The sequence below is a fragment of the Perna viridis genome, chromosome 4 (genome assembly GCF_037379345.1).
Source record: "Perna viridis isolate PV_CMFRI_1.1 ecotype Kerala chromosome 4, ASM3737934v1, whole genome shotgun sequence".
NCBI classification, from domain to species: domain Eukaryota; kingdom Metazoa; phylum Mollusca; class Bivalvia; order Mytilida; family Mytilidae; genus Perna; species Perna viridis.
The window spans coordinates 22,590,900-22,602,881 of NC_142448.1; the positions used below are offsets into that span (position 1 = coordinate 22,590,900).

Consider the following 11,982-nt stretch of genomic DNA (forward strand, 5'->3'; position numbering starts at 1 on the left):
TTGACAAATACTGTAGAATTAATGGCATCATTATATTTTTAATATAAAATTTGAATTTTCGATATTTGAATCGCAACTATAAATCTATTTTTTATAGCATTTTCGAATGAAGCGGAAGTTACGTTCGAGCATGTCAGCTTTCAAGTAACTAATGACAACAGTTTTCTGGCTCCTGGAAAGAACAGAGGAGTAAACACATGACAAAATAAAGTGATCAACAGCAAATAGAGGTAACGAGTGAAATTTAACATTCAATTATAACACCAAGAGTACAATATAGAAGCTGAATGCACACTAGCAACTTTTTAAAACCCGAACCATTTGAATATTTTACAACCCAATGGCAATGCAACTATCAACATTCCAAACTGACAAAAGCACCGTTTCCAAGCCATATCAGGATACTTTCCACGTAGTGTGCATTTCGAATATTCTAATTGCAATTTGATTGCATTTCCCCAGTAATAATTTGATAACAAATAAATTTAGTAATAGAACATAAGTTGCTAGAAATGTGATGTTACTTCATTATTAAAAATCTGCTGCCGTTGGTAGGGATGGAGCGTCAACAGAGACAGCAATATCCACTCTGTTGCCACAATATCCCTGGTCCCCAGTGTTACAAGAACATGTAATGATGCACAATTTCAATTTTTGTTTTGCAAAAACTATGGTGAGACCCAGAATGTGTACATATATTTTTTGGTTGAGACACCAGCTTTATGTAATAAATTATGAAGTAGTGGTGCATTATCATTATCAACTAAGTAAAATGTTATTTGAGAACTAACAACTCCATCCCTCACAAGCAAAACATGAAACCATCTTACTGAATGACAGCATAAATAATAATCTAAACTGTCATTGGAAGACTATGATAAAAAATTCCAGCGACTGATTAGATACTGTATCAAAATACCAAGGACTGATTGAATAGAAATATGCACTATAACTCTGGTACCTTTGAAAAGTCAAAGTAGCCTAAACCTTGCTACAGATGTCAATGTTTATACAACTGTCAATCACTACAATAACTGACTTGATTTTTGTATATAAGTGATCACTGATAATATGCAAGTTGAGTATGTGTTGGTATAGATATAAAAATGCTACTTTCATGAAACACACACACCATTGTTGCCATTGTGCTCACTAAAATTTCATTTCTCAATTAAATAGGATGATGATTTATTATATGAGAGCACAGTTTGTGGATTTATATCTTGAAACTTGAAAAGAAATGTAAAAAAAATCTAGTGGAAGTATTTTAATTTTGAAATAATTAAAAGTGAAGAGTGATAGTATTGGTTACAGAATAGTTTTACCTGCAAGTAAATTTCCATACCCAATTTTTTTGTTGTTTCCTAATAAACATCTAGTTTGGCAAATGCATGAATTATCATTGTTTATTTCTTTAGGACAATTTCTCTATAAGTTAATAATACATTAGAACATGTATTGTAGTTTTTTTTATTATTTCATTTAATATGTGTTTGTTATTTTTACACAGTAACTGGTAGAACAAAATGGAGATACAGTATGTGTATACGAAGAAAAGGTCCGAATTCGGACGACAGTGTAACTTTTCTGACAGACCTGCAGAATTACATGTAGACATTGCACCAAACCCATCAATAGCTCAAGAATATATTGAAAGAAACCCAGTAGACATTGGTTTACAATGTGTCCAGGAAATGTCAGAACATGAGGTTTGTTCAATTTTTTTTTATCAGAAATATTTTCCTTTACTATCTCAGGTATCATATAATTTCCACTTTTATTTTAAACACTTGTTCCTAATAACAGTTAGACCCAGAATTAATAATTAATCTGGTTTGTTTTATGACAAAGTTTCATAATGTAATATAATCACCTATGCATATTTGTCAGGGTTTTATTAAGTGAACATCCAAAACTGGTTTAAGAAAAATGCAGTCAGTCTATCATAGTTTTCTGCCTGAAGACATATATTGACATATTTAGCTATGATGGTCAATTTTGATTTTAAGGTTAATACAGAAAGATTTGAAACTGGGTCAAGGGGAATAAACCACACAGAAGGAGGCTGGCCAAAAGATGTAAATCCTGCTGAAGTAGAACAAGTTACAAGATACAGAAAGAAAGTAGAAAAAGATGAAATGTACATTAACACCATTCAACAGCTGGGAACTGTAAGTGACCTTTGCTTTTTGTATGTTTCTTTTTCTTTTGTTCAATTTTGATTGAGCTATTTTGAAATTCTTTAATGTGATAGTTTCAGCAAAATTATATAAATCAGTGAAAAGTATTTGTGTTATTAAGAATTCTGAGTTCAACAAAGCAATTTAAGATGTCTATGGAAATAACTTTTCTTCTCATTATAGATCATGGAAAGTAGAATCAAACAAAATAATGCAATTGACATATATGAAGAATATTTTGGAGATGCTGATTTTGATTTGGTTGATGAAACCCCATCAGCAAAGACAATAAATGTATTTAGGTAAGATATATATATAATTCAGCTTTCTGTCATCCCTAGGAAATTTTGTTTCGTCCACATTGTCATAGAATTGAAAGTAAATTTTAAGGATTGAAGATTTTGATATAAGTTGATCAAAAGGTTAAAGTTATTGGTAAGAAAAATGGGGAGACGGGACATGGAGCATTTATCTTGATCAATGATGACATGAATTAAATTAGAAGTAGAATGTATATTTTAATGCACAAAAACAGTTATATAGTTTGATAGATGTTGACACACTCATTGTACCAGGAGACTTAACTTTTATTAGCTGGTAAGAACTAAATTTTCATGAAACTACATGTATCACTATAGAGACTGATAATGTAAGAAGTAATGTGAACAGTAATTTGAAATTCCCATTCCTAAAATTATTGTTAATTATATTTTTTTTCGGTACTAAATATAGTGAAACTCATACAAACCTACCTTTTATGATTGAAAATTTTATTGTATTTTGCTGTAATGAAACTTTAATTAAAAAAAAACCTTATGTATGCTTTCAGAGATCCAAATGAAATAAAGAGAACAGCAACACACATTTCATGGTTCCCTGATGGACCAAAGAAACTGGCTGTAGCATATTGTAACTTAGAATTCCAGGGATCTACACCTGACACCAGCATGGAATCTTACATTTGGGATGTTGGTAAGAAAATTGACAGAAACTTTAATTTTATTTGACATGGGAGATCAGAATGTTTTAAGTTTAGTGATAAGTAATGTTTGGAAAATGTCATAACTAGTACTAGAGATAAATCAAACATGATCACATTAAAAAATGAAGGCGAAATTTATTGAATATTTTTTTTTTTATCAATAGTTAGTAACTTGTATCAAAAAACTATTTAACTCAATTTAGCTAACATATTTTTATTGTCAAAAATGAGTTTAGTGATATAATTACTGTGCATTTAGTAAAATTCATGGCTGTTTATAATGGAAATTGTGTGTCTTACATTTATAGTACTATGGGCTGTACTGTGCATATTTGTTAAGTGTTGTATTATGCAGTTGTACCTTAACACAATAGTAGTCTGTCATGACTTTTACTGTTTTTACAGTAATGACAGTAAGTTTGCAAAGTGTAATAATTTTACACAAGACCCCTTTCTCCTATTTCAGAAAATCCAAACAAACCAGAAATGGTGTTAAAACCAGTTTCTCCATTAGTATGTCTTGAATACAATCCAAAAGATTCTCACATTCTCCTTGGTGGTTGCTACAATGGTCAGATAGGTAAGTTCTGTTGTAACAAAGAATGCATGTATCAATTAATTGTAAAGTCAATGGTTTCGACTATTAAAACTTAAAAAACTAGAACTTCAAGCTATTAAAATAATAAAAGCTTCACATAACTTAATTACAATTTTTTGTTTGTTCATTTTTTTTTTGCAAAGTTTTTGTATCGTTAATATTTTCAAGACAGAAAGAACACAATCACAACTAAAATACAACATTACCATATACAACAATAACTGTATAATTTATGTTTAGATACTTGGCACCATTACCAATGGTTTCTTGCTTTTTTTATACAGTAAATAAATAAATGTGCTAAAATTGTAAAGCTAGAAAGAATAATTTAGGGAACCAAGATTCTAGTGGAAATCAAAAGTATGTAATCCAGGAGTAAAGACCAGACATGGAAAACAGACAAACATGACAAAGAACATAAAGTAACTGAAATAATACATACAAAGTAACAAAAGTAAATGAGCAACTTGGACTCCACTAAAAACGGAGCATGGACCAAGTGCACTGGTAAGGTAAGCGTCCTCTTCTTTTCTAGAAACACCCTCCAAGTTGCTCATAAAAAGTCAAGTCCATGGTAGAATGAAATGTTTCTTCTCTAAATTGTTATTAAATAAACTATATATATACCAAAAGAGATTGAACTCCATCATTAATTTCATCGAGTACATTTCAGCTTATTGGGACACAAGAAAGGGTTCACAACCAGTAGAGTTATCACCAATAGAACAAAGTCACAGAGATCCAGCTTATAAAACTATCTGGATCCAATCAAAAACTGGAACAGAATGTTTCTCTGCTTCATCAGATGGTCAGGTTTTATGGTGGGACATCCGGAAAATGGGAGAACCTACAGAAAAACTCTACCTTGACCCAACAAAGAAACAAGATCCTACAAAAGCAATGGGAGCTATGTCATTAGAATATGAACCCACAATGGTATTGTATTGAATACATCAACATTATTGGAGTACACAGTTATTTCATTTATATTATTAATAGTAGAACTTTTTTCCTGAATGTGTTGAAAGCATATGGTATTCTAGGGAATATTATCCTCTACATTTTTTTGGTTTTCTTTCATTTAAAAAAATCTCTGTAGATAATCAGTAGACCTAGGATAGTTTAATTTTGTACACCTTCAAAACCCAATATTTGTTATTTTTGCATGTCTATGTTATCAAAAAATAATCTCTTTTTTTAGCCAACAAAATTCATGGTGGGATGTGAACAAGGAACTATAATGTCATGTAACAGAAAAGCCAAAACACCAGCAGAGAAGATCGTAGCACAATATAATGGACATTTAGGGCCTGTATACTCATTACAACGTAATCCATTCTTTCCTAAAAACTTCCTTAGTGTTGGAGATTGGAAAGCAAGGGCAAGTTTTACTTATGGATAAAGTTGACTTGAGTTTCTAGTTAAGATTATTACAGGCAAATGTAAAAGAAATCTTTTATTTTTCTTCATAGACATCCTAAATGGAAACAAATTACATGTGAACATATTTATTAAGGATCTCTTGTGTTTAAAATCCTATGTGAAGCATTTTATTTATATTTATATATATAAAACAGAAATAGAGTTATTTGAACTTGGTAAGATATATTTCATAATATTTTTGATCATATATTTATTTTTAGATCTGGTCAGAAGATATTAGAGAATCCTCTATCATGTGGACAAAGTAAGAATATCTTTAATGATATAGACAATTCAGAATAATCAAATATAGTTAGTAATCACCAGAAAATTTTCCTTGATACATGTATTTATGCCATTTGTAGAATTTGCAGTTGAATATATTGCTTTGATTATACCCTGTCTATAATGTAATTATGCCCTGTCTGACAGATAATGTGATTTTCTTCACTTTTTCTTTTACAGACAGTATCAATCATACCTTACAGATGGATGTTGGAGTCCTCTCAGGCCCTCTGTGTTCTTTATTACCAAGATGGATGGTACACTCGATGTCTGGGATATTATCTTTAAACAGAATGATCCAACACTCAGCTTACAGGTCAACTTTTATTGCCTCCTCTCGATTTAGGTCTAATTTATAGGGTGGGACATTTATTTTGGGAAAGTTATTCTATTAACACAAGTTTTTTACCAGACAATCTCAAAATTATTAAAACTTTTTATCATTATTGTACTAGCCATACTTATTTATTTTTTTTAAATCTGTTTCATTTTGCTGTTTTATTATCTTTTTTTGAATGACATTATAACAGCAGCATTGACTTGTTTGTGTTTAGGTTTGTGATGAGCCTCTCCATAGTATACGTGTACAGGAGCATGGTAGACTGGTAGCATGTGGTTCACACACAGGAACAACAACACTGTTAGAGTTATCAGACAGTTTATACACACTACAAAGAAATGAAAAGAATTTAGTTACTGCAGTAAGTATTTAAATATGGTATGTAGTTGTGTTCTTGTCTATTTCTCAAAGGCAGTGGCATATACTTTATGTTGATATTAAAATCTCACACACCACATGAGATGAATGATATAATAGGTTAATGGTGAAATGTAATTTTATTTGAACTTTTTATTTTACTTCATGTAAGATGTTCTTTATTTTTTTTCCAATATCATTGTAGATGTTTGAGAGGGAAACAAGACGAGAAAAGATTCTTGATGCTAGACACAGAGAAATGAAGTTGAAAGAAAGATCAAAGAGTTCAGCTGACAAAGACAAGGTACTTTCCCTACTAAAACTTTCAAAAGCATTACCATGCAAGAAAGGCTACTTTAAAAAGGATAAGTTAAAATTGTATTCTTTTTAATTGATTGAAAAATAATTAAAATCATAGATACTATTGCCTAAATGTATACTCTTACCAGACCTATATCGCTATTCATGGCCTGCGTTTTAAGGCCTATGAGACTATGTTTCCCTTTATGAACCTTATTTTCTTCCGCTGAAAAGCAGAATTCTACTTTTTCAAATGCAAAATTAACTGTTATAATTTCATTTTTACTGGATATTTAATTCCAATTATTCCAATTTCTGTTTTGTTAATTGACTGCATAAAATCAGGTCTGACTTAATAAAATGTATAAACTATTTTCTTTCATTTACGCTCTAACTTGTGTTTTGTAATAGGAGGAAGAAAAGGACGAAGAGTACAAAGAAGAAGACCTATACACCAAAGCTGAACAAGAATTTTACAAAATCATTGAAGAAGAGAAAAAGTTACATGAAAGAAGACAAGCTAATAAAGGAGATATGGATAAGGCAGACAAAGGAAAAGTGAGTTTATGAAGAATCTAATGTTTTCAGCCTGTTAATATTTCTAACAGATAAATACTCCTAGTTTTTGTAGGAGATGACCCTGAATGAACATACTTTAGACTTTTATTGTAAAAAATATAAGTCACCATAGTCAAGAAAATTAAGCCGTAATATGGCAATTTTTATATGGATTCCTGCTGGGAATTTCACTATTTTGATATATTTCACTATATAAAAACTGATAGATATAGTTTCTTTTAAATTCATATGAAGAACACTAAACTGACATTCTTTCATATTTAAAAAAGAAAATTGTTGGTCACCAATTTTTTTCTTATAATATTAAAAAAACTAAAGTTCCCATTTTATACAAATAATGGTAGTAATCTTATCTTATAATTTTTTTATGTCGAAAAGTCTTTTAAAATAATTTAAACATACTGTTTTTACATCATTTTAAGCATTACAAGTTCATTGAAAATATATATGTCTATGATTTTGTAAGATGACAGAAAGGAATGCTCAGTGTAGTAGGTATGATGTACTTTTATCCTTGTTTCCAGAAGAAAGATAACAATCTGCTGTTAGTTCCTTACTTATACCTGATTTTGTTAAGTTTATCAGTGTTTTAATACATTACTCACTTTATTTCAGCAATCACCTATTCAGGAGGAAGAGGGAGAAGAAAAAACAAATGGACAACCTGTAAGTCTTCCAATAGGTTAAAATTAATTTCAAAGAATATAGAACAAATGCGTTTCTACAATGCCATTTATTCATATATTAAAAGAATATTTTAGTTAGGTAGTTTAAAAGGACTCAGTTTAATTTTCTGACAGGTTAACTACTACATATAAATATTAGGAACAGTAAGACTATCCTTTCTATAAGCTAGCTTGTAATTTGAAATTAAAGGAAAAACTGAAGGATTTTAGGAAAATCTCAGTTTTACAAATTTAAGTATATAAATTACCTAATATGATCCTTCCTGGAGAGTTCCATAAAAATCATTCAATACCATAATGAGGTTTCAGCAGAGAGGATACAAAATATAACTGAAGAAAGATGCATGGACATCCAGATCACTTTTTAAGAAAATCATATTCAATAAAAAGAACTTAGAAGTAGCACTCCAGCTAAGGATCATGCAAAATGTGATTTATGGGTAAAAAGCCTACATATTTTTATTTTTGATATTTTGTTTGAAATGTCATAGTAAACAGAAACAAACATGTGGTTTTTCATATAACCCGTGCTCTTAGGAGATAAAAATTATATAGAATGCACTGTAGATTTCAAAATTAAGGGAGATAACTCTGTAAATGACGCTCAAATACAAAAGAATTTACTGGATTTTCAATGTTGGTTATCTTCTAAGAGCAGGCAGATTTGAATGAATAATTACACATTTTATAGCATAGGCCCATAAAACAACTTAATTACAAAAATAAAAATATGTAGCCTTTTTTAGGGTGCATCACATTTTTCAGATTTTGCATGATTCTTACAAAGACAGCTACTTAACTTGTCCATTCCTACACATAATTATAATTGTTTTTAGTCCTCAAGTTGATGCTGTCACTGTATCAACCTGTTTTAAAGAACAATATCTGATCCAAGCATCGAAGATGTAACAGATGCAACAGCTATGATATTTCATTGTATAAGATGAATTAATGAGGTGGATTATTTTTCATACTGCTGCCTGACAAGAGTCAAATATAGTGATTGTCATGATTGTTCCTTCATTTATTTTGGCATTATGTCCTCCTTCCTTTTAGTCACTCTTTTAGTTTTAATGATAAAGTACTTTTCAAATTTTAACACTAACTTGTATTTACCAGTACCACAAATAACAGTCAAGGTATGTTTCATATTACCTTTCAGGTATTTACAGGTATTTACATGAAGAATGCTTTAAATAATTAGGAATGTGAGGGTATATATGCTTGCTAAGTTCACTTTCTTTAGTCTTCAAAATTTATATGTATTGTATTTCTTCTATTTTTAGGAAAAAGATGACGGCAAGAAAGAATAAGTAATTGACTTGAAATAAGCATTTTTGGAAGAAATATGACTATTGGAAATCAGAATATTCTATTTTGAATTCAAGACATTGAAATTTGTTTTTTGATTGAGATTTCACATGTAACTAAAACATCAACTTTGATGTGCCATTCACCTAGATTAGAATGAAGGATTTCCTCAAATTCAAGCATTTAATGTTGAATTGTGCTTCAACTGGTGTTAAAAAATTATGACATTATTTATTGACTTTTGATTCCATCCTATTTATAAATTGTTGACTGAGTCTATACATTTTTATATTTGTTATAACAAATAAATTTACAGAACCAATAATTTGAATTGCTCTTTATCTTTGCCTGCCCTGTTACATAGCACAAGGCACTATAGTGTTAGAATACAGGGTTTGTAGCATACTACACCCACAGGTCTGTAATAGAGTGCATTACATCAGAATACCACTCTGAAAATATATTTCGCTTCAGATGCAGTTTAAGGAGATGCTTTCAGTCGGGCAAATCAGTTTCATCATGCTAGCAGATGTTCAATAGATATTTGTGAATCGCTTTAACATGACAACCTTAAAAAATTAAAATATTTTTCCAGTTATTTCATTTTTCCGCTGAGTAATGGTCCTTGGAATTACAAAACTCAGCTTTTTGCTCTTTTTCTTTCACAAATTATGAATGAAGTTTGCATTCTATACTCTCAAAATGCTAGTTGAGTAGTATTGTTGGTGTGTCTACTTAAAGCACTCAACCTTATATTGTATTGAATACACTTGCAAATGTGAATCTGGAACAATTCATTATTAATTTGATCCTCTATCCTAAATAATAACACCTAGATGAACTGTCCCGTACTACCATACATCATGTACTAAGTTACAGTCCTAGATTAATCCTACGAGGAGGAATGACCTGGCCAGCAAAAGCTATATTTTTATATAGCCTAGCTGGTTGAGTGGTCTAGGGCGCTAGACCTTGTGCAGACGATGTTGCCATAGATGTCACAGCAGTGCGAGTTAGTCCCGCGGAGGGAATGGCCAAAAATTTGCATCGCAAATTTGACAGTTCTGACATCGTTTGGAGTTTTCCAGACCCTTCTATAAGTTTGCATTATATTGATACAGGGAAGATAATGTAAATTTTTGGTCATTCTCTCCTTGAGACTCAAACTCATACCGCTGTGACATCTATGGCAACACTGCTTGCACAAAGTCCAGCGCCCTAGACCACTCGCACAGCAAGGCTAGGCTATATTTACATGTATATGTCAAAAATGCAGGAATTCATTTCAACTGACAATGCAACTGGCTTAATACAAACAACCAGAATCAGGGAAGCGGCTTTTCTAAGCAGCATAAGTAAGCCACAACTATAGACTGATAATGCAATTATAAAAAAAAATTTCTTAATTGTCATCTAACACTTTTTTCAAAATTAGGGGGGCAAATTTTATTATTTTTTTTTTAAGTGAAAATGCTGTCAATTTGAAAGAAATTGACCTAAATTGGGAAAAAAATCAAAATAATTTTTTTTCAGTCAGGGTGAAAAAAAATGGGTTGGGAGAGGATAAGGATCCAAGATTTTTTTTATTTGGGCCTAATATGGTCATATGCAGGCTGTATGGTTGCTTTGCTATCAACAATTTTTTGAGGTGTGGTCCCTTTGACCCCTTATTACTCTAAAACCTTAAAGATATCTAAAATCTCATTGAAAATTGCAGGCAGGGATTTTCAAAAGGAATCCAATAAAAACAATTCGAAATAGGACCAAACATAAATTAGTTTTCTTGCCCCTAATTTCTAAAGTCCAAGTCTTTACCCCCAAAATCAAAGTCTGACCATTATAGTATAGAATACTGTGGAAAATATCATAGACATTCCTAAGCTTATACAGGAGTTACAGAGTTGAATTCTATGAAATACTTGATTTAGGCCTCTTATTGGTACCCAATTCAAAAATGTTTGGGGCTATAACCAAAAATCAATATCATTCTTCTATTGTGGTTTGTAATCTTGTTATAAAAGATCAACCGTCTAATTCTCAAGTTATTGCACAAAAACCAAGTATCTACGGACATGACGCTGCCACCACTAACAACACGGAAGACGACAATGCTATACTAATATACCAGTGCAGGATATCCTATGGAACGATCATGTCAAGTTTCGTTTCAATTGGCCAAGTACATGTAGTTTCTGAGAAGATGTCTGAAAAAGTTTATGTGATGACAATAGTTCTCATAGCCTTAAGGCCAGGTGAGCTTAAAACGACAAAAACGTTTACTTGTAATTTTTTTCATTTGGATTCCTCATATTATCACTAAACAGACAGCTGATTACATCTACATGTATACATTAGCTGCAACATTCAAAATCAATACTGATACATATACTGGTAGTTTCTTTTTCCGACACAGTCGGTATAGTTTCACTTTTTGCCCTTTGACCTTAAAGACATTCTTCCATGGAAACGCAAGTCACCTGATCAAAATTTTGTTTCTAGATTGGCCAAATATTGATAACTTAGTGGAGATCGAAAAAGGAAATTAAAATTGTGTCCTGTGCGTTATTTCCTGACGAAAATTATAAGTAAAAAAATTTTTACTGCGTCAGCTATCTTTTTAAAAGATAGTACTTGTTACTGTTGCCCTTAGATTCTTAGACATATTGGGCAGGGATATAATTACACATCAGACATATTGGCGAAGAATATAATTTGCACATCAGACATATTGGCCAAGGATATAATTACACATCAGACATATTGGCGAAGGATATAATTTGCACATCAGACATATTGGCCAAGGATATAATTTGCACATCAGACATTTAAGGCAGGGATATAATATGCACATCAAACAGATTGGATAGCTGCTTAATGTAGAAAATGAAGAACAGTCAACTTTTTTTCTTCATAATTAAAACCTCAGTATTGATCTGAATAAA

General features: G+C 31.1%; 1 protein-coding gene across 1 annotated transcript; it reads left to right on the forward strand.

Moving 5' to 3' along the window:
• The first annotated feature begins 100 nt into the window (after nucleotides 1-100).
• Nucleotides 101-9,365, forward strand: LOC148619349 (dynein intermediate chain 3, ciliary-like). The gene is made up of 15 exons (XM_088579148.1): nucleotides 101-230; nucleotides 1,511-1,709; nucleotides 2,010-2,171; nucleotides 2,364-2,482; nucleotides 3,010-3,152; nucleotides 3,629-3,742; nucleotides 4,434-4,696; nucleotides 4,962-5,141; nucleotides 5,404-5,447; nucleotides 5,648-5,783; nucleotides 6,022-6,168; nucleotides 6,370-6,468; nucleotides 6,876-7,022; nucleotides 7,659-7,709; nucleotides 9,016-9,365. Exons 2-15 carry the CDS (start codon nucleotides 1,527-1,529, stop codon nucleotides 9,040-9,042), a joined length of 1,815 nt encoding a protein of 604 aa, XP_088435274.1. The 5' UTR covers nucleotides 101-230; nucleotides 1,511-1,526; the 3' UTR covers nucleotides 9,043-9,365.
• The last annotated feature ends 2,617 nt before the right edge of the window (nucleotides 9,366-11,982 follow it).